Source organism: Notamacropus eugenii, chromosome 1, assembly GCF_028372415.1.
Source record: "Notamacropus eugenii isolate mMacEug1 chromosome 1, mMacEug1.pri_v2, whole genome shotgun sequence".
In the NCBI taxonomy this organism is placed as follows: domain Eukaryota; kingdom Metazoa; phylum Chordata; class Mammalia; order Diprotodontia; family Macropodidae; genus Notamacropus; species Notamacropus eugenii.
Window position 1 is genome coordinate 430,159,596 of NC_092872.1, and position 24,149 is coordinate 430,183,744.

The following is a 24,149-nucleotide window of genomic DNA, read 5'->3' on the forward strand; positions in this document are numbered from 1 at the left end:
AGTTCAAACCTGATCTCAGATACTTTTTAGTTGTGTAATCTAGGACAAGAGTCCAAAATGCCATTTGTCTCAGTTTTTTCATCTGTAAAATGGGGGAAATGATAGCCCCTACCTTCCAGGGCTGTTGTGAAGGTCAAATGAGGTGATATTTGAGGGGAGGAGCCAAGATGGTGGAGTAGAAAGACACACATATGCTAGCTCCAAACCCACAGCCCATAAAATGCCTGTAAAGAAGAACTCCCAACAAATTCTGGAGCAGCAGAAGCCACAAAACAACGGAGCAGAGATTTCTATTCCAGAGAGACCTCAAAACCTGACACCAAAGGTCTGTCATGCACCAGACCCAGAGCAGAGCCCAGCTCTGCCTTGGCTGCGTGGCACCAAGAGGAGCAGATCCGAGCAGCTTCAGGGACAGAATCTCCAGCAACCACGCAGGTCCCTCCACCCACAGACAGCAAAGGTCAGTGAGAGGGTCTCTTTGGCTGGCCAAGAGGGGAGCAGGGTGTCTCCATAACTCAGGGCCCCTCGGGAGGCAGCAGCAGAGGCAGCAGCAGACCTGGGCTCCCAAAGCAGGCAGGACCTCGGATCCATTGTTGAAGGTCTCCATGTAAACCCCCTGAGGGAACTGAGCCCCGTGTGGCAGCCCTGCCCCCACCTGAGCACCTGAAGGTAATCTCACACCAAATAGCAGCCCCCCACCACCACCACCAAAAGTCCTGAGGCTGGGAAGCAGCATTTGAATCTCACACCCTAAGCACTGGCTGGGGCAGTGGATCTGGAGGTGAGATGGGTGTGGAGAGGACACTCAGAAGTCAAGTCACTGGCTGGGAAAATGCCCAGAAAAGGGGGAAAAAAATAAGACCATAGAAGGCTACTTTCTTGGGGAACAGATATCTCCTCCCATCCTTTCAGATGAGAAAGAACAAGGCTTACCATCAGGGAAAGATGTAGAAATCAAGGCTTCTATATCCCAAACATCCAAGATAAATATTCAGTGGGCTCAGGCCATGGAAGAGCTCAAAAAGGATTTTGAAAATCAAGTTAGAGAGGTGGAGAAAAAACTGGGAAGAGAAATGAAAGAGATGCAAGAAAAGCATGAAAAGCAGGTCAACACCTTGCTAAAGGAGACCCAAAAAATGCTGAAAAAAATAACACCTTGAAAAATAGGCTAACTCAATTGGCAAAAGAGGGTCAAAAAGCCAATGAGGAGAAGAATGCTTGAAAAAGCAGAATTAGCCAAATGGGAAAGGAGGTCCAAAAGCTCACTGAAGAAAATAGTTCTTTAAAAATTAGAATGGAACAGATGGAGGCTAATGACTTTATGAGAAACCAAGAAATCACAAAACAAAACCAAAAGAATGAAAAAATAGAAGATAATGTGAAATATCTCATTGGAAAAACAACTGACCTGGAAAATACATCCAGGAGAGACAATTTAAAAATTATGGGACTGTCTGAAAGCCATGATCAAAAAAAGAGCCTAGACATCATCTTTCATGAAATTATCAAGGAAAACTGCCCTGATATTCTAGAACCAGGGGGCAAAATAAGTATTCAAGGAATCCACCAATCACTGCCTGAAAGAGATCCAAAAAAAGAAACTCCTAGGAACATTGTGGCCAAATTCCAGAGTTCCCAGGTCAAGGAGAAAATATTGCAAGCAGCTAGAAAGAAACAATTCAAGTATTGTGGAAATACAATCAGGATAATACAAGATCTAGCACCTTCTACATTAAGGGATCAAAGGGCATAGAATATGATATTCCAGAAGTCAAAGGAACTAGGACTAAAACCAAGAATCACCTACCCAGCAAAACTGAGTATAATATTTCAGGGGGAAAAATGGTCTTTCAATGAAATTGAGGACTTTCAAGCATTCTTGATGAAAAGACCAGAGCTGAAAAGAAAATTTGACTTTCAAACACAAGAATGAAGAGAAGCATGAAAAGGTAAACAGCAAAGAGAGGTCATAAGGGACTTACTAAAGTTGAACTGTTTACATTCCTACATGGAAAGACAATATTTGTAACTCTTGAAACTTTTCAGTATCTGGGTAGTTGGTGGGATTACACACACACACACACACACACACACACACACACACACCACAGAGTGAATTGAATAGGATGGGATCATATCTTTAAAAAATGAAATTAAGCGGTGAGAGAGAAATATATTGGGAGGAGAAGGGGAGAAATGGAATGGGGCAAATTATCTCTCATAAAAGAGGCAAGAAAAAGACTTCTTAGTGGAGGGGAAAAAAGGGGAGGTGAGAGAAAAACATGAAGTTTACTCTCATCACATTCGACTAAAGGAAGGAATAAAATACACACTCATTTTGATATGAAAACCTATGTTACAATACAGGAAAGTGGGGGACAAGGGGATAAGCAGGGTGGGGGGGATGATGGAAGGGAGGGCAATGGGAGGAGGGAGCAATTTGAAGTCAACACTCTTGGGGAGGGATAGGATCAAAAGAGAGAATAGAAGCAAGGGGGGGCAGGATAGGATGGAGGGAAATATAGTTAGTCTTACACAACACGACTATTATGGAAGTCATTTGCAAAACTACACAGATATGGCCTATATTGAATTGCTTGCCTTCCCAAAGGGAATGGGTGGGGAGGGAGGGATGAAGAGAAGTCGGAACTCAAAGTTTTAGGAATAACTGTAGAGTACTGTTCTTGCTACTAGGAAATAAGAAATACAGGTAATGGGTTATAGAAAGTTATCTGGCCCTACAGGACAAAAGAGAAGATGGGGACAAGGGAAGGGAGGGATGATAGAAGAGAGGGCAGATTGGTGATAGGGGCAATTAGAATGCTTGGTGTTTTGGGGTGGGGGAGGGGACAAATGGGGAGAAAATTTGGAACCCAAAATTTTGTGAAAATGAATGTTAAAAGTTAATTAAAAGAAAAGGCAACAGAAAAAAAAATGATGTGATATTTGTAGAGCACCATGCCTGGCACATAGGAAGCTTTTAAATGTTTGTTTGCTTTTTTTCATCTCTCAGAGAGCTAGCAATCTACTAAAATTAATACAACTCAGACAAAGATAAACATAAAACAAACTCAAATGGGAAAAGCAGTGTTCACATTTAGTGTTTAGTAAATTGTTAGAAGGATGAATAAAGTGCATTAAAGAAAAGATGATAAAGTTCTATGATGTCAAATAAACTTCATTTCTGCCTAGATCAGGGAAGACTTCAAAGAGGTGATATGTGACATCATCTAACCATGAAATAAGAAAGTGATACCTATGTTTTCTTGTTGCTTTTAAAACTGAACATAAAAGAAAGCATATGGATATGCCAAAAAAAAATTTCTAAAGGCACTGTTTTGAACCAGAAGACAAAGGGGTAAATCAAAGTTTTACCACTTGCCAACAGTGTGACTTTGGCCAAATTACAACGGTGTAGAAGCAAGCATCTATAAGCACCTATTATGTTCCAGATACAGAGAAAAACATTTTACAAACATCTCATTTGATCCTCACAACAACCCTATGAGGAAAGTGCTGACATCCCCATTTTACAGTTGGAAAAACTGAGACAAATCAAAGTTGAGTGACTTGCCCAGTAAGTGTTTGAGGCTGGATTTAAACTCAGGTCTTCCTGACTCCAGGCCCAGAGCTCTACCTACTGCATCATCTAACTTCTCAACCTCTCTAGGCCTCATTCTGCTTAATTATAAAATGAAAGTGTTGGGCTAGATGGTCTCTGGGGGCCCTGTCGGCTCTGAATCCTATGATCCGATGATTGCTCTCTTTCAATATATGAAGGGGTGTTAGGTAGAAGAAATATTTGGACTCAATCTGCTTGACCTCAAAGAGCAGTCTTAAAACAAACTTCTTAAAACTTAAAACAAAGAAATGCACTGTCTTGGGAGGTAGTATGTCACTGGAGAAGGGCAAGCCAAAGCTGGGTAACCCCTCTGCTGGGAGATGCTAGATAGAAGATTGGAGGATCAAGCAGGGGATTGGACAAGATGACCTCTGAAGTCTGTGAAAATTCTAAGACTGCCCCATGACTGAACAAAGGAGCTTGACATACTGCTCTGTCTCTTTTCACAGAAAGAAGTTGCTTCAAAAATTGGTAGAGAAGCTGGCCATTCTCTTCTTCTGTGCATTTGGTATGTACTAGAAGATAACCTAAATCTTGGGCCCATGATCTCTGAATGTAGCACTAACCATCAAGAAAATTGTGAAAGACACGGGGCTGGTTTAGAGAGGGGGCCTCCCACCACTGCACACCGCCTCTTTTCCTGAAACTCTCACATTCTCTTTTAGTGCCATTTTCTGCCCTTGATAGCAACCTCTGTTTTTCAGTCTTTGCCCTACCCCTTCCTCTCAGTTCTAAATCCTATGATCCTAAAATATACTTGTCTACAGGACGTCTTCCCAACTTGTAACTTGGATGGCTGCGATTAGAATCCCAGTTCCCACAACAAGCAGAAAAGGGAGAGATTTGAGGGGAGGTGATGTCTTTGCAGTCTCCTGAAGGGGGTACCATAGTAAAGACAAACCCCTACCTAGTTCTCAGAGTCTCAGGGCCACTCTGGAGCTAGAAGAGTGGCATGGGCCTGATTTTCCCATCTTGTTCCCTCCACAGCCTTCTGGTGCATCATTATTTGCTTGCCAACCAAACTGGATACAGGGCGAGTGAACATGTGGACTCCAGGTGAGGTGGGTGGCATTCAAATCTCCCCCAGCTCCAGCCTCAGATTGTTTGCCCTGTCTTCTTCCCCACAGCTGCCTTCTGTATAATATAATAACCTCCAAATCTCAAAACACATCAGTGCTTTCCTGCCTGGGACACCCTCACCCTCCACTCTGCTATCTAAACCCTGTCTAGCATTCAAGACCATCTCAGCGACACTTATTCCAGGAAGCTTTCTTGAGCAGTGTACAAGGATCTCTCCTCTTCCAAACTCAAATAAGACTGGATTGTAGATATAGTAGACATTCAGAAAACGTTCCTTAAAATGAACTGTACTTTGTCTCCTGTGTACTAAACGCATTCTATTTTGTATAACCAGTATTTCTGATTATACCTTTCTAGTTCCCACTAGTCTGTGCGCTCTTTGACAGTGTTTCATAATGAAAAGTGAATGTCAAAGCTAATAAGACCTGAGAATAACATCCCGACCCTAAATTCTGGCCCAAGTCACTGAGCCACCAAATCTCAGAGCTGGAAGTAACCTGATTCAAAAAGTGGAGGAATCAATGAGGGAAAATGTGATTATCATAAGGGAAGACAAGAAGGCAAGTATTTATTAAGTACCTACTATGCACCAAGCACTTTACAGATATCTCATTTGATCCTCATAACTCCTGGGACGTAGGTGCTATTATTATCCACATTTTACTACTGAGGGAACTGAGGTAGGCAGAAGCTAAATGCTTTGCCCAGAGTCACACAGCTAGGAAGTATCTAAGGCTGGATTTGAACTCAGATCTTCCTGATTCTAGGCTTAATGTTCTATCCACTGTGCCATCTAATGTAGCTAAAGTAGAAATGATGGAAGCCTCAAGAGGAAGTGACTATCAATCTTAGAGTCTAATATATAAGGAGGAGAAAGCTGACCTGGTCCCTCAATTTCAGGAAGAGTGATGTCAAGAAAGTTCAGAAAAAAAAGTTATTTGGAATCCTACATCCTAAAATACCACAATAGGTTAGCCCCAAAGGGATAAGATGCCCTTAAGATGGAATAGCAATATAGTTCAGAGGGCACTGTAATCCAAATATTCTTCAGACACTTGATGTGTGACCCTGGTCTGGTTACTTAACCTCCCTGAGCCTGAATTTCATCCTTATCCATAAAGCTGGTGGCAGGGCTAGGGGAGAGGGGATGGGTGGGATGAGGGACGAGGAGGAGCCCATAACGTCTTCCAGTTTGATAACCACTTTTCAGGAATATTCTAAAAGAGGTCCTTTTTCATGTCCAGTTTGGACTAGATGCCTTCAAAGGTCCGCATTAACTCTGAGAGTTTATGATTCTGTGACTTTATGAGTCCAACCACTTCATTTTAGATAAGAGGGACATTTGTCCAAGGTTACACAGTAATTCAGGGAAAGAAACAAAACTAGAATGCAGACCTCAATGTGGGTCTCTTTCTACTACTTTACAATAACCTTGTCCATCTCTGTCTTTTCCTCCCTCCTGTTCACACCCACACCCACCCCAGCACTGACTATAGTTAGAACTGGACACATGGTAAGTGGTTTATAAATGATAGATGAATGAATGGATGGATTTTTCAATGAAACACAATATCTCAACCAATCCTAAAATAAGCGTCCAGCCATTCCTTAAGGTGAGGAGGAGACAACATGGGGAAAGGACATGGGCCAGCTCACCAAGGAGTTTATAATCTATCTGGGGATAGATAGTACTCAGAAGCATAAGACAACTTAGTGTTACAGGCACAGCTTCAATTACTAGACAACATGGGACCAAAGACCAAAAGGCCTCCAGAAGAGAGAGGACCTGGGTTCCCCACATGGCAATGCAAGTAACTCAGCCTCTCTGTTCCTCATTTTTCTCATCTAATAAGAAAGTTAGACCAGATGATTTCCAACATGCCTTCCAGCTCTAAATCTATAATCCTATGGTTTCTAGGGACAGCTAAGTGGCTCAGTGGGTAGAGTGCCAGGACTGCAGTCAGCAGGACCTGAGTTCAAATCCAGCCTCAGACACTTTCTTTGTGTCTGGGTAAGTTGCTATTTGCCTCAATTTCCTCATCTGTAAAATGAGCTAGAGAAGGAAATGGCAAACCACTTCAGTATCTTTGTCAAGAAAAGCCCAAATGGGGCCACAAAGAGTTGGAAACAAACAAAAAAAAGACTTCTGATCCTAAGTCTCTGAGTTCCAAAGCAGATCTGCATCCCTGAGTCAAAAGATGGGAGGCTGTTAGTTAACTTTGGACCCCTCTCTTAGCCTCATTTTTCTCTTCCCAGGTCTGCTATTTGCTACATGTATGACCTTGGGCTAGTTGCCATTATTATCTCCATTTTACAGTTAGGGGAACTGAGGCAAGCAGAGGTTAAGTAACTTGTCCAGGGTCACCCAGGGATTACAGGAAATCCCTTCCTCCTGTATGGGCCTCAGTTTCCTGATCTGCAAAATGAAGGTATTGGGGTGAATGGTCTCTCAAGTGTCTGAGCTCTAAACACTATAATATTTTGGTCTTGAGGTGGGATCTAAAGTTGTTGATGATTAAATCCCTGTGTAAGGGGAGAGATAGTCAGCTCTGCTCATACTTTTGGCTTTATGGGCTAGGAAAGAAAGGGATTTTCTGTGGACCTATTTCCAAGGGGGGAATTGAGGAAGAAGCAATAGAACACTAAGATGCTTACTTAGCCTTCTAGAGACTGACGTCCCAACCTGCTTCATACATCCAAAAAGGGGATTTGAGTATGGGGAACAAAATAGCCAACTATGTCTCCTTTGCCTTCTTAGGTCAAAGGCTCCATTTCTTCGCTCAGTGAACTAAGGTAAGAGGGATTTCTTAAGGAAAACACAATTTCCTGCTCAAACCAAGTTAGTGTCACTCAGGATATAGACACAGACAGGGCTGCTGTCCAGTTAGCTAAGGGATTAAAGAATATTGTAAATGAGGTCATCATCTAAGGCACAAAACCTGGGCAGACCAGATCTGCCTCTACTCTAGACAAAACAATCTAGACTAGAGTGAACTCTGACCTCATCCTCAAGAATCAATGCTAACTCTGATAAAAGATTGAGCCCAATACCCACCATAGACTAAAACCTGACCCCCCATCCACAGACTAAGTCCTAATCCTCCACACAGACTGGTCCCCAAACTTTGCCATACATAAAGTCCTTCAAATGCATCTTATACATATGTCTAGAGAGCATGTGAGAGAGAGTGGCTGTATCCATGTATACACATCCCAACTGCTGGAAAAAAAGCAATCAAAGTCAACATGTTCCTACTGGTAGGAAAAGGTCAATCATATTACAAAAGAAGGGCACCAAGGCCCAAATACAATGGAGTTTGAGTTAACTGTATTGAAGGGAGATCATGGACTGTGTCCGTTCTTTCAACATTTATTTTACCCTCTGGTTGCAGAATATCAGGGCAGTTTTCCTTCACAATTTCATGAAAGATGACGTCTAGGCTCTTTTTTTGATCATGGCTTTCAGGTAGCCCCATAATTTTTAAATTGTCTTTCCTGGATCTATTTTCCAGGTCAGTTGTTTTTCCAATGCGATATTTCACATTGTCTTCTATTTTTTCATTCTTTTGGTTTTGTTTTGTAATTTCTTGCTTTCTCATAAAGTCATTAGCTTCCATCTGTTCCATTCTCATTTTTAAACAACTATTTTCTTCAGCAAGCTTTTGAACTTCCTTTTCTATTTGGCTAATTCTGCTTTTTGAAGCATTCTTCTTCTCATTGGCTTTTTAAGTCTCTTTTGCCATTTAAGTTATTCTATTTCTAAAGGAGTTAATTTCTTCAGCATTTTTTGGGTCTTCTTTAGCAAGCTGTTGACTTGCTTTTCATGATTTTCTTGCATTGCTCTCATTTCTTTTCCCAATTTTTCCTCCACCTCTCTTATTTGATTTTCAAAATCCTTTTTCATGGCCTGAGATCATTGCATATTTATTTTGGAAGTTTTGCATGCAGAAGCCTTGACTTTTAGGTCTTCCTCTGAAGACTTAAATTGTTCCTCCTCATTGGAAAGTATGAAAGAAAATACCTGCTCACCAAGAAAGTAACCTTCTATTGTGTTATTCTTTTCCTTTTTTTAAGCATTTTCCTAGCCAGTTACTTGACTTCTGAGTTCTTTGTTAAGGGGAGGGTATATTCTGGGGACCTGTAAGTTCTCAGTTCCTCCAAGGTGGCACAATCAAGGGAGAGAAGTTTATTCCTTTCCTGGCCTATGCTCTGGCCTGTGAGCAGGATTCCCTCTCCAGAGCCTCCACCAACTCCATCAGGCCAGCCAACACTCCTCCTCACCCCAGGGCCACCACTCAGGGCTGAGATCTGAATCACCTGCTCAATTCCCCCAGGGGCTTTAGACCAGGGTTCCAACAATGGAAGCTACTGCTGCCTGGGGCCAGGGCTAGACTGCTACTTTCTTCTCACCCAAGTGAAAGAGCTTTCTCACTGACCTTTGAAGCTGTCTTTGGCATTTGTGATGTGAGGAATCTGGGACCCACAGCTGCTGCCAGTGGCCTGGCACCTTGAAGCCCACTCTTGTCCTGTCCTTGCCATGGCATGGCCCACATTGGGCTGCTCTCTGCTCCGTGCCTGTGCTGGGCTGCACTCCACTCTGCACTTGTCATGGACTGTGTCTGTTGTCCAAGAGATACTAGAGATAACCACGGGGAGGGTCACTACCATGAGGAAAACTAATGGAAGATGATTTTATCAGCCAAATTAACTCATGAAGACCATCTATGTGTGATGGAACACTCTGTGATCTGTATCAGTGCAGGTAAGGCTTACATGAAAGAAATCATGAAACCTTTGAACCACTGATATTTTCCAAAAAGCATAATTGAGTTTTGGGGGGATTTGAGGTAATTGGGGTTAGATGACTTGCCCACAGTCACACAGCTAATAAGTGTCAGAATCCAGAGTTGAACTCAAGTCCCCTACTTGAGTTTTAAAAGCCTGCCAATCTTGTCCTCAGTAGGACTCTCTAGATATGCAAGCCATGAGGCCATAACTAAATCATCACTAACATTTGAAAGCAATGAGTATGAATCACAGGCCAATTACTATTGAGAGGCTACATGACAGACAATTGCCTATCACATATTTTTGAATTCTTATGGCTATCCTGTGGAAGGGTAATTCAAGTTAAATCGCTGAATCATATATTTAGAATTGAAAGGGACCTTAGAGATTACTGAGCCAGAAAGACCTGGGTTCAAATCTCTTCTCAAACACTTCTAAACTGTGCAGTCCTGGGCAAGTCACTTAACACCTCTGGGCCTCAGTTTCTTTGTATGTAAAAAAAATAATAAGGGTGAACTAGACGGCTTCTGATGTCCCTTTCAGTTTTATATCAGTAATATTAGAATCTAACAGGAAATTGACCCAGGGTCATTAACCTTGTAAAGTTCAAATGGCAATGCTTAACCTCACACAAAAGCATCACAGAAACCTAGAGTTTAAGGACTTGAAGAGACTCCAGAGGTCATAAGGCTGAGAGCTAGATGGGGGCTCAAAGACTAAGTGAAATCCCTCATTTTAAGAAGGAGGAAATAGAGGTCCAGAATGACCCAGGGTCATAGGCACAATAAGGAACAAAGCTAAGATTGATGTTCAGGTGCCCTAATTCTTAATTCAGGGTTTTTTCTCCTACATTGTTTTTGTCACCTAATCCAATCCATACCTAGACAGCCATTCTCTTTACCACCACATGCAAAAAAAAGTATTCATTTCATTTAAATTATTCCTTCATTCACTTATTTTTTAATAATATTTTTATATTTTATATATTTATATTTATACATACTTATATCTTATATGTCATATAAAATAATTTATTTTTATAATATTTTTATTATACTCATTTCATTTAACAATGATCACAGTAACTGACACTTGTATAGTTCTTTGAGGTTTATAAGATGCTTGATATACATTAACTTGTGCATACAACGACCCTGTGAGACAGATAGTTATTGCTATTATTATCCCAGTCTTACAGACAAGGAAAAGTAAGGCTCATCCTTCAGGAAAGCTCATTGCCTCCACTTTGGGACAAGTCTAATTATTCAGAAGTCTTTTCTTATATTAGGAATTTTACCTACCCATGCAATACCTTTCTTGACCCTAGTTCTGCCCTCTGGAACCAAGCAAAACAAATCCAAAGAACAGGTTTAAATATCAGCTCTGCTTCTTATGACCTATGTGACCTTGGTCAAGACATTTAAACTCTTCTATAAAATGAGGGTTTGGACTCAATAATCCTTGAGTTCCCTTTCAGTTTTAAATCTATGATCCAGTGGTTTAACCCTACTTATTTTCCACAGTCACCGAGGTGGCCCAATAGATAGAGCACTGGGCTTGGACTCAGGCAGACCTGAGTTCAAATCCATCCCCAGACACTTACCAGCTGTGTGATCCTGGATGTTTGTCTGAATACACTTTTTTTGTATACTGGTCATAAGGAGGATAGCTACCTAGGTATGGGTACCTAGGTGACAGAAACAATGTAGAGGAAAAGGCCCTACAAGGACAATTATATTCCCTTATGCCTTCGCCAATCTGTTCAGCAGCCTCAACCACTTCATGTGCAGCATGGTCTCCAGTCCTTTAAGTCACCTCTTCTGAAAGAACATTAAGTATGCTGAGGCAATTAGAAGTTTGTCTCAGGCACATGAAATTTAAAGAGGAAAGACAGTATTTATTCTCTTCCAGCAAGTAGAAGCAATTGAGCTTAGCATCTACTTAGCAAAAATAATTATTTCCAACAAATAGCTACCAGAAGACATGCTTACTGTCCTCCCTTCAGTGACCATAGGTTCCTCCTCTATGAGGACTTGTGTCTCAAAGTCTGAGATTTCTCCTTCTGTCTTCCCCCTCCATCCTGGCACCAGAATTTCTAATTACAGTTCTGTCTGGATGTGTCCCAGCTTGTTGATACACCTCCTAAAAGTATGGTTCTTAGAACAGGACTCAGTTAGCCAGATTTTTTTTGAGCAGATGACTCAGCAATCACTTCCTCCACTCTAGACATAAGTATGTAGCCTAAGATCACTCTGGCTTTTTTGACTGCTGCTTCACCCTGTTGCCTGATGTGGAGCTTATGGTCCACTAATACCTCTAGATCTTTTGCACTTAAACTATCTTCTGATCAAGTTTAGATTTGCCTCTTAGCTCTTGTGTTTATTCCTCAAAAAGGAATTACCAGGAGAAGGTGAGAAAACATGCAGAAGAAATCCAAGCCCTGTACAGTCTCATGAAACAACTTTCAGCCAAAGTCCAAGAAGTGAAAGTCATGTCTAATGAGGTGAGTCAATTAAGTCATGACATGATCATCTTGCCCCTTCTTGTCTTACCTTCTTCCATGATCCTTATCAACCACAGCTGGGTTGGGAGCCCTGAGAAGGCCATGTGGTTCACAGTTGACTTGGCCTACACTTACAGTTTTTTTTTAATTAAATGTTATTTTTCAATTAACAAAAATCTACCTTTTCTCCCTCCCATATTCTCTCACTCTTCAACTGATAAGGAAAGAAAAATAAACCCTTCTTATAAACATATATAATCAAGCAAAAAAAATGTTTAACATTAGCCATGTCTAAATATATATACACATATATTTATTCATATACATATATATATAGACATACATATATGGTTTTGTGTCATTATCTCTTTACTGCAAAAATGTAACAAGTATACAGGAGAACTTATGAAGTGCCTGTGAAACATCATATACACACACACACACATACACAGAATTTTTCACTGAGTTTTTCACCTCTTTATTAGGAGGTAGGCAGCATGTTTCTTCCTCGGGCCTCTGAAATCATGGTTGGTCATTACACTGATTAGAATTCCTCAGTCTTTCAAAGTTGTTTGACTTTACAATATTATTGTCTTTGTAAAAATTGTTCCAGTCTTGCTCACTTCACTCTGCCTCAGTTCATACAAGACTTCCCAGGTTTCTCTGAAACCATGCCCTTCATCACTGCTCTCAGAATAATAGTATGCCATCATATTCCATATGCCATGACTTCTTCATTCATTTCTCAACTTATGGACCCTTCTCACTTTCTAGTTCTTTGCCGTGGAAAAAAGAATTATAAATACTTTTATACATTCTTAGAGTTTGTTTTGCTTAGGACTAACCCTCCCTTAATCTACCTTCTCTGTGATTCTTTATTCTCCTTCCCCCCACTCCACCCCTTTCTCTCCTATTCTCTGTAGAGAGAAATGTATTTCTATATCCAATTATGTATATGTATATTCTTTCCTCCTTTGACTAGTTCTGATGAGAGTGAGGTTCAAGACAACTGCTCTCCTACCAACCCCTCCCCCACCCAGTGTATTCCTCTTCCAAACCTTTATATTTTTCTTTAAAATCATCAGAACATAATACTCTCAGGCCTTTTCTTTAATTAGACTACATCTATGATCTTAATGAGAACTGTGTTCAGAGGAGACACATATATTACCTTCTCATTAGAATGTAAGCAGCTTGTTTACCTTTAAATGTTGCTCTTGATTCCTGTGTTTGCACTTCAAAGTTTCTATGCAGTTTTTGGTCTTTTTATGAGGAATCTTCTAAGTCTTATCCTTTTTTAAAAATCCATTTTTTCCCCTGTAGCATTATATTCATTCTTGCTGGATAAGTTATTCTTGATTGTCAGTTTTTACCCTTTGCTTCTGGAATGTAGTATTCCAAACTCTTCATTCCTCCAAAGTAGTAGCTGCTAAATCCTGTGTGATCCTTACTGTGGCTCCTACGCATTTGAATTCTTTCTTTATCGTTGCTTGCAATATTTTTTCTCAGACCTGAAAAAGTCTAGATTTTGGCTGCAATGTTCCTGGGAGTTTTCATTTTAGGGTTTCTTTCAGAAGATGACTGGTGGAATCTTTCTGTTTCCACTTTGCCCTTGGTATAGTTTTCTCTTTTGATTTCTTGAACTATGATGTCTAGGGGTTTTTTGGCATAATTTTCAAATAGTCTATTGATCCATAAATTTTTTTCTCCTTGATCTGCTTTCCAGGTCAGTTATTTTTGCTAAGAGATATTTACATTTTCTTCTATTTTTTTCAGTCTTTTGACTTTATTGTATTATTTCTTATTGTCACATGAAGTAACTTTTGACTATTCTAAATTTTAGGCAGTTTGTTGCTTTAGCAAGGTTTTGCAACTCTTGGGACAAGCTGTTAATTTCCTTCCCAATTCCTTCTTCCATAATCCATTTGTTTTCCAACCGTTTTTCCTAGTATTTGTTTCATTTATAAAAATATTTTTAAACTCTTTTTTTAACTCTGGCTTAATCTCTTCTAGGAATTCTAGTTGGATTTGTACCCACACTGTGTTTTTCTTTGGGGTTTTGCTTGCAGATGTTTTGGAGCTATTCTCTTCTGGATCTGTGTCTCAAGTGACCTGTCATCATAATAGCTTTTTATATTTATATATACAATTTATTTATTTATTATTTTTATTTATGTATTTAAATATATATTATATTTATATATATTTATAATAAATATATATATAATTTCTTTTATTTGCTCATTCTTCCAAACCTCAACCTTTATGGTAGATCAGGATCTGTTCACTTGTGGAAGGAATGATTGGACTTGTCTTGCTTCTGTTTTATTGGGATATTTAATGTTGTGTTATTCTAGAATCTGAAGGACAGCTCAAACTGGGAATCTTCAAGGTTTCCATGCTCCCAAAGTTGTCTGATCCAGCAGTTATCTAATCACTGCTCCCTTTGTCTGAGTGTGGTAAGTTCCTGACATGGATTTGGATCCTGGCCTATGGATTTGGCTTCTCTGGAGTTTTACCAGACTTTTTCTTGACTCAGACACTGTAATTCAACTGGAAACTTTTGCTGGTTGTAAGCAACAAAACTTCAGATTTCCACTTTGTCTGAGATTCCTACCCTGGTCACTCCTGTGCACGCTGTAAACTGGAATGGAAGCTGGAACCAAGACTCTACTTTGCTCTTGGAGTCCAAGCTATATAGCTGCTGTTTGGTTCTGAACACAGTCCAGGGCCCAAAGTTCCTCCCTACACTGGAACACCTCCCCTAGACAAAAAAACCCTCCTCGATCCACCCTGGATCTTGGAACTGGGTAGCAAGCAACAGATCAGCCAGTCAGTCACTGTTCCTACCTTCTGCATCAGGTTTTACTGCCCTAGTATAGATTAGATAGCTCATCTTACCTGATGCACAACCTCAATCCTCTTTCATTTCATGGGTACATTCCTGTGCCCAAGTATTTCTGCTACATAGAGCATGCACTCTTGGCCATACCAACATCCCCAGTGTCCACAGACCTCTCTATCTATATCCCTATGCCAACCTAGGCAGAAAAAAAATAACTCACTGTGACTTTTTCTTTGATTTCCCAATCAGAGTTTGGTCTAGTGCATTTTTATGTTTATTTGGAGGAATTTTTAGGGAAAGTTCATCATACTTCTTCCTACTACTCTACCATCTTGGCTCTGTCTTTCTTACTTTATAGTTAGTAAATAACAAAACTCAGCTTCAAACCCAGGTCTTCTCCCAACCCAGTTTCCTTCCAATATTCAATACTACTAAGGGACTTTAGAACATAAAATATCAAAGAAATGACCGTCAAGATAACTTAACCTAATCCCTCATTTTCCAGAAGAGGAAATTAGGTCCTAGAGAGGGGAATTAGTCTGGGTTAAACATCTCATTAGTGGCAGAATTCATCCTTGAGTCCAAGTTCCATGATTCCCAATCCAGGCCTCTTTCCACCATACCATGCTGTGCCAAACACTAGTCTTTTCCTGAGTCTCATTCCCACACTCCTGGGTCACAAACAGAAGACCAAGCAGGAGATGTTCAGTATAACCTTTCTCCATTGCTTTGCAAGGAAAACATACCCTTCTAATGATGTCTCAGCACTATCATCTTTCCAGATGGACAATGTGTGACAAAGGTTTGGATGTAAAGATATTTCAAATGAACATAAATGTTATCTCCTGGGAATGAGCACAAAGATATAGACATTTCAGATTGTCCAAATACGCCCCTTGGATTTTCTTTATCTTTAGGAGCTAGTGGCACAGAGCATAATGAAGAAGATACAAGGAGACTACATTGAAAAACCTGATTATGCCTTGAAATCCACTGGTATGTAATCAAAGCTTCTTAGGGCCAGCTAACAAGGACTCCCAAAGATTATCTTTCCCCTCCTCTAAGCCCAGCTTGTATGCTACCTCCTCCTCGATGCTTTCTTTGATCCCCTTACCTAAAGGTAGCCACGTCTTTCCAGAATCTCTCAGACTAATTGATATTTCCCATGCATTTAATCATTTTACAAAATTCTAGTCAAAAATATGGAAAGGACTTCCAAGATAATATAGACCACCTCCCTTCTGTACTCATGAATCATGTCCACAGCACCCCTGACAAATCATCACCTAACCTCTTCTTGAGGAACAATAGAAAGGGGAAGCTCTCCCCTAGCCCTCTCTTCCTCCAAACACAGCACATTCTACTTCTGGAGAGTTCCAGTTATAAGGAAGTTTTATCAGATAAAGGTGCTTCTTTTATCAGATATCAGATGTTGAATCAAAACCTATTGACTTAACTCCTTAACTTCCACACACTGATCCTAGTTCGGTCTACTGAGGCCAAGCAGGACAAATCTAATAACCAGGAAAAATGGTTGGAAGTTGCAAGAAGCAAAGTTGGGCTTGACGTCAGCATACCCCATCTGCCTAGCAAAGCTATCCATAAAGGGAATTGGGTAACTTGGGAAATAGTGGGTTCCCCTTCATTGGAGGAAGGAAGGAAGGAAGGAAGGAAGGAAGGAAGGAAGGAAGGAAGGAAGGAAGGAAAAGATAGATACAGACTATATATATATATATATATATATATATATATAGTATGCGTATATGCATATATATGTATGTGTATGCATATATATGTATACACACACATATGAAATTTGGGGAAAGGATCTATTAGCACCTAGGGAGATTAACATTCTAACTAAGGGAGAAATCCTATTCCAAGGCATGCAGATAGAAGAATGATGGAATATAATGTATAAGAAACAACAAATAGGTAAGTTTAGCTAGAACATGGAATGTGTGAAGAGGAGTAATATATAAAAAGCCTGGAAAGGTAGGATCATATGATCATTGATTTAGAGCTGGAAAAATCTTAAAAGTCAGCTAATCATATTTTCCCTCACTTTATAGATGAGAAAACTACTGCTTAGAAAGGTTAATGACATGCCCACTGTCACACAGGTAGTACATGACAGAGATAAGATTTAAATCCACATCTTTGCATTCTAAATCTAGTCCTTTCCCTGCTGTTTCTGAATTGAAATCACATTTATGAAAAGCTTTAATGCCAAAAAGAGGAATTTGCATTTTAGTCTATGGTCAAGGAAATAGGGAACCTCTGGAAGTTTTTGAATAGGAAAAATCCAATCTGTGCTTTGGGAATGTCAATTTGACAGCTATATGGAGGATGAATTAAAAAGTGGAAAGACCAGTGGCAGGATGACCAATCACAGGAGGCCAATACAATAGTCCAGGCAAGAAGTAAGGAAGGCCTGAATTGTGGTTTGAATAGAAAGAATGAGACAGATTTGTGAGAGTTGTGAGGGGGTAGAAAATTTGGCAATTGATTGAATAATGATAGGAGGTGAACAGAAATCAATAATCAACCAATTAATCAACAAGCATTTATTAAGAGCCTACTATGTGCCAGGCAGTGTGCTAAATATGGGGAATCAAAAGCATAAATGAAATAGTTTCTGACTTCAAGAGGCTTATAGTCTAAAAGGGAAGACAGAACATATTTAATACACACACACACATTCATATAACATCAATACAAAGGTAATCTGAGAGAGGAACTATCAGATGGGAGGATCAATAGAGGTTATGTACAGGAGGGAGCTGTGCTTTGAAGGAAACTGGGAATTCTGTGAGATGAAATTGATAAAAGATCACATCTAGGCATTGGGGGGACAACCTGTGCAAAGACACAGCTAGGAGATGATGTGTCATGTGGGAGACATAGCAAGAAGTCTGACTTGGCTAAAGAGTACATGTCAGAAACTAATATACAATAAGACTGGGGAGGTAGGTTAGCTCTGAGTTTTGAAAGGTTGTAAATGACAGAGAAGATCATATTTGACCCTAGAGGTAATGGGATGGAAGAGGAATGACTCCTACAACTTCTGATAGTAACAAAATTCTGCATTTGCAACCTCCATCATTCTTCCATTCCTGGTGATACCGAATTCCTGATAGCCTAAGAATAAAGCACCCTTCTTTGCAGCATCTGTTCTCTACACTCTTATCCTCATCTACTTTAACTATGCTCTTCCAATGTCTCCCTTCAGTTCTTCCCACCCCTTCTACTGTGTCCCCTGGAATTCCAATTTCATAATTAATAAATTTCCCTTTATTTTAGCTTTCTTCCTCCCATGTTCCTTTCATCTTCTATTACCCGAAAGGACCTAATTGCCCCCAAATGACATTGCATCCCTGGCCATCTGTTCCTGGGCATTTTGGGACTTCTTTGACCATCTCAAATAAGCCCTACCACACTGGTCTTGGAATAGGAATCAAAATACTCCTTGCTTCCCATTGTCATTTCCATTACTTTCCTTCTGCAATTATGACTCAGTCACCTCTTTTCCTTTGAAGGTCTCTCAATCCAAATTAATCACCAAATTCAGTCCCTGGTGGTTATCTACTAGCCACCATATATTCTCTGTTCTTTCTCGAGGAGTTCCGTACCTAGTTCACAGTCTTCCTCTCCACCATATTAGAGAACTTAAATGTACATATTAATATTTCATCAAAATACCCTAATACTGGGAGCCAAAATGGCATAGTAAAAGCAAGAACTCTCTTGAGCTCTCTCCCAAAACTCCCCAAATACCTATAAAAAAATGACTCTAAACAAACTCTAGAGCAGCAGAACCAAAAAAAAAGACAGAGTGAAACATTTCCAGCCCAATCTGGATGATCAACAGGAAAGATCTGTCAAGCCAGTCTGTGAGAGGTGCACAGTCCAACATGGGTCACACCAGTAGAAACCAGGCCCCAGCAAACCCAGAGCAGGCCTCAGGAGACTGAATTACTGGCAGCTGAGGTGGTTTCCAGACTTCTCAATCCATAAACACCAAAGACAATTTAATAGGTCAGTGACAAAGGTCTGTCAGGCATGGGTGAGAGAAGAGCACAGCTCAGCCCCAGCCCCAGCACAATCCCAGGGTAGTGGAAGCAGTGGCAACAGCTGTTGTGGTGACAGTGGTTCCTTCCAGAGCTATCAGCCTGCAGACTGTAAGGGGATCAAACAACTGATCAGAAGATTACAGGGATCTCTTTACTGGTACTGCCACAAGATTCTGTTGGTTTGCCAATACTTGGATCTAGGTCACAGTCCTGGGGCAAGGAAGAGAACTAGCATAGCAGAGTTTGTGGCAGCAGTGGAAAGGGAGCCTTCCTCGCAGTTTCAGGGCAGAAAAGAGTGCTTGTGGTCACCCATTGACCAGAGCACAGACCAGGAGAGAGGAGTAAACATCTCTCCTTAGATCATACTATCTTGGAGAACTGAAAACTTAGATACCCTTAGAAATATCTTTGAAAACAATTGCACAAAACCCCTGAAGCTTGGGACAGTACACCTTCCACACTAGAAGAGCCCTACCTTAACAAAGAGTTAAAAAATCAAGTAATTGACTAGAAAAATAAGCAAACAGTAGAAAATAACTGAGACCATAGAATCTTACTTTGGTAATAACGAAGATCAAAACAGATAACCAGAAGAAGACAACAAAGTCAAAACTCCTATATCTAAAGCCTCCAAGAAAAATATGAATTTGTCTCAGGTCATGAAAGTACTCAAAGAGGATTTTGAAAATCAAGTAAAAGAAGTAGAGGAAAATTTGGGAAGAGAAATGAGAGTGATGCAAGAAAATCATGAAAAACAAGTCAACATCTTGGTAAAGAAAACCCAAAAAATACTGAGAAAATAACACCTTAAAAATAGACTAGACCAAATGGCAAAAGAGGTCTAAAAAGTCAATGTGGGAAAGAATGCCTTAAAAAGCAGAAGAGGCAAATGAAAAGGAGACCCGAAAGCTTACTGAAAAAAGATAATTTCATCAAAATTAGAATGGAGCAAATGGAAGCTAATGACTCTATGAGAAATCAAGAAATTATAAAAATTGAAACAAAAGAATGAAAAAATAGAAGACAATGTGAAATATCTCATTGGAAAAATAACTGACCTGGAAAATAGATCCAGGAGAGATAATTTAAAAAATTATTGGACTACCTGAAAGCCATGATCAAAAACAGAGTATAAACATCATCTTTTAAGAAATTATCAAGGAAAATTGACCTGGTATTCTATAACCAGAGGGTCAAATAGAAATAGAATGTAAACAGTTCAACTTTAGTAAGTCACTTAGGATTTTTCTTTCCTGTTTACCTTCTCATGTTTCTCTTGAGTCTTGTATTCAAAAGTCAATTTTTCTATTTAGCTCTGGCTTCCCAAGAATGCATTAAATTCCTCTACATCATTGAATATCAAATTTTCCCCCTCATTGATTACACTCAGCTTTGCTGGGTAGGTGATTCTTGTTTTTAATCCTAGCTCCTTTGATGTCGAGAATAGTATATTCCAAACCCTCTGATCCCTTAATGTAGAAGCTGCTAAATCTTGGGTTATCCTGATTGTCTTTCCACACTACCTGAATTGTTTCTTTGTGGCTGCTTGCAATATTTTCTCCTTGACCTGGTAACTCTTGAATTCGGCTATAATATTCCTGGGAATTTTCCTTTGGGGATTTCTTTCAGGAGGGGATTGAATCTCTCTCCTACTTCCTATACCAGTTGTTTCAAACCCCTTTTCTCCTCAAGCCTCATACCTCATGTACTCCCTTAAACCTCATTGCTGAGGACCTCAACCACTATTGAGAAAATAGAGCCCATTTGCAGTGTTCCCTCTTCTTCCTTCCCCCCATTCATTCTCCTTTTACTCTAGTCTCTGATGAAGAGAGGGCCTTCTTACCCATCTACGTGCACCCTTTGAAAGTATCCACTCCCATCCTCTCCAGCAAATTGCCCTCCATAACCATCCCCCTCCTCTTCTCCCTTAGCTTCAGTCTTTCCATAACTATTAGCCTGTATTTCTAAAACCAAACTTGTAAATGACCCAGAATGGTTATCATTCTTAAACATTAGGGATATTAACAATACCCACATCCCAACATTGTTGTAAGGATCCAATAAGATCATATTGGTAAAGTGCTTAACACAGTGCCTGGCTCATATAAATGTCCCTGGCCATATAAATGTTAGTTATCATTGTCTGTTGTTGTTATTGTTGTTATGTATTATCTCTGGACCCGACAAAAGAAATTGTCTAGGGATTCAGTTTGCACCCTTGTATAGGCCAAATTACCTTTCAGAAACTGGGCATAGACCAATGCCTGACACCATACACAAGAATAAAGTCCAAATGCATATGTGATTTAGGTATAAAGACTATAAATAAATTAGGGCAGCAAGCAATAGTGTATTTGTATTTGTGGAGAATGGAGAAATTTATGACCCAACAAGAGACAGAGAACATTAGGAAGTGCAAAATGGATAATATTGATTACATTAAATTGAAAAGTTTTTGCACAAACAAACCCACCAACCAAGAATAGGAGGGAAGCAGAAAACTGGGAAAGAATTTTTGCAACTAGTGTCTGTGATAAAGGTCTCATTTCTAAAATATATACAGAACTGAGTCAAAGTACAAGAATACAAGTCATTCTCCAATAGGCAGTTTTCAGAGGAAGAAATTAAAGCTATCTATAATTATATGAAAAAATGCTCTAAATCACTATTGATTAGAGAGATGCAAATCAAAAAGACTCTGAGGTACCACATCACACCTATCCAACTGGCTTAACATGACAAAACAGGAAGATGATAAATGTTGGAAAAGATGTGGTAGAGTTGGAACACTAATTCATTGTTGGTGGAGCTGTGAGCTGATCCAACCATTCTGGAGAGCAATTTGGAACTATGCCCAGCTACAAAAATGTGCATACACTTTGACCCAGTAATATCGCTTCTGGGACTTTATTCCAAAGAGATCATGAAAATGGAAAAGAGTCCCACATGTACAAGAATATTTATAACAGCTCTCTTTGTGGTGGCCAAAAACTGGACATCAAGAGAATGCCCATCAACTGGGGAATGACTAAACAAGCTGTGGTATATGAATGTAATGGAATACTATTATGCTATGACAAATGATGAACAGAAAGACTTCAGAAAAACCTGGAAAGACTTTTATGAACTGATGCTGAGTGAAAGGAGCAGAACCAGGAGAACTTTGTACACAGCAACAACCACAGTGTGTAAGGAATTTTTCTGGTAGACTTAGTACTTCATTGAAATGCACAGAATTAAAAAATTTCCAATGGACTCTTGAGGCAAAATGCCTTCCACATCCAAAGAAAGAACTATGGAATTGGATCGCAGATATAAACAGACCATTTTTTTTATTATGTTTTGTTTTGTTTGATGTTTTCTCCCATTCATTTTAATTCTTCAATGCAACATACATTTAATAGGAATGTATGTGTAGCACCTACATAAGATTGTATGCCATCTCAGGGAGGAAATGGGGAGGGAGGGGGAAATGAGGGGGAGAAGTGGAATCCAACATATATGGAAGTGATTGTCGAACACTAAAAACAAATAAAATAATTCAATTAAAAAAAAACAAATTCCCATTCAGATCTAAGCAAAGTTGGGGGTTTTAGAATACAGTGGATTTTTTCCAAAGAAATCTCATGGGCCTCAGGTAGTCTATCTACAACTTATGTGCTTCTGCTCCTCCTTCTCCTCAGAAGCCATTTAGTTGACTGTCCCTAATATTGTTTTATTACTTGCCAGAAAGTCACATTAACTTCCTTCTGGACAATAGGTGATTGCAATGAAGTATCTGTATAGGGTTCCTACCACACTATGGGGCAGTTTTCTAGACAAGCAAGTTGCTCGATCTTGGTATGATTTGATATGGTATGGCTTTCACTAGTTCATCAATCTTGTTTTCAACACCAGTTTTCAACAAGACTGTCACCTTGTTAAAGACCTTAACAATGAATTCAAGAATCATATCATTATTTGTTTCTGCCAGAATTCTTCCAAGCAGAAGTCATGGCTGGCTGGTAGACTTCTTTCAACTCCTCTCAACAAACAAATGTACTGGTCACAAGTCTTTACAACCTCTCCATCTTCTAAGGTTCAAAAGCACAGATGCATATGGCTCTTGCCCAAAACCACCAAGAATAACAAAAGTCCTGAGACATCATTTCTGAAAGATTTGTTTATATTGATTACACTGAGATTTCTACTCATACCTCAGTGTTCTTAGAACGTTCACCAACGTGTGATTAGGAAACAAGTTGCAAGTCTCCTTGGCAAGATATTAAACTTTTAAACTTTTTTATTCCTGCCAAAATCAATATTTCCTTGAGTAATTATTTGCGAATACCTTGAATAGACCAGACTTGGTTCTAATCAATGCTAATGTTCCAAATGTTTTCTGCATCTGGACCCACCAGAGCCATGATACCCAGAGCCCACCTTCCCACTGACATCAACAACATTTCTTAGAAACATGAGACCTACTCCATTGTATGTGAAATTTGGACAGTTTTGTTATCCATCCACCCTTTCATAGGTGGTGTTTTCACCAGTAGTGTCTCATAAGATAACTGGAATACAATAATCACATGGAACCCACTGTCCTGCATGGCCTCCTCACCACACATTTTCAATCTTTATCATCCGTTCTACTTAAAGTTCTATGAGTGCAAATGAGATTGATCTCTATCAAAACCCAGGCCTCTGACCCAGCCTTCCTGCAATCAATCCTTCTTTGAATGCATGTGTCACTCATGTGGCCTTCCAGATCAGAGCTGTAGCAGAAAATAGTTCTGCCTCTTAAGTTCTGCTCTGCAGCAAGTGTTCTTATAGCCAGCCACTAGAATCTCTGTTTCTCTAATCTTCTGTCTTTGCCCAGGGAAATTGCTGTCCTCAGCTTGATTTTTCAGCAAGTTCATTTTTCTATTGGCTCTTGTCTTTGAGTCCATGAAACCAATGAAGGCCGTTTGTTTTGGTTCTATAACCCAAAAAGGAGAAGATGGTCTGAAGTTAGTTTCAGCTGAATTCTCTTGGGTCTAACCACATACTCTGTCACTCCTTAAACATTTTTAATCTTTTTAGCAATTGCCCACAATAAATATTAGCTGGACCAACAGATCCGTGTTTTTTTATTTATTTTATTTTCAATTCACAGAACAAAACAAGCATTTCCATAACTCGGTAAAATTAAAACAAATGATTACCCATGTAACTGTAAATTTACATGTACGACTTGTTATTCCTTCCAAATATACA

The 24,149-nt window shown here is 39.7% G+C and overlaps 1 protein-coding gene across 1 annotated transcript in view; it reads left to right on the forward strand.

Moving 5' to 3' along the window:
• SUN5 (Sad1 and UNC84 domain containing 5) overlaps positions 1–24,149 on the forward strand; it is a 57,750-nt gene that overhangs the window by 12,999 nt on the left and 20,602 nt on the right. The window contains exons 5-9 of the mRNA XM_072631578.1: positions 4,072–4,130; positions 4,610–4,683; positions 7,461–7,495; positions 11,885–11,993; positions 15,756–15,834. Of these exons, the coding sequence (XP_072487679.1) occupies positions 4,072–4,130; positions 4,610–4,683; positions 7,461–7,495; positions 11,885–11,993; positions 15,756–15,834 (356 nt within the window). The remainder of the gene's footprint in view (positions 1–4,071; positions 4,131–4,609; positions 4,684–7,460; positions 7,496–11,884; positions 11,994–15,755; positions 15,835–24,149) is intronic.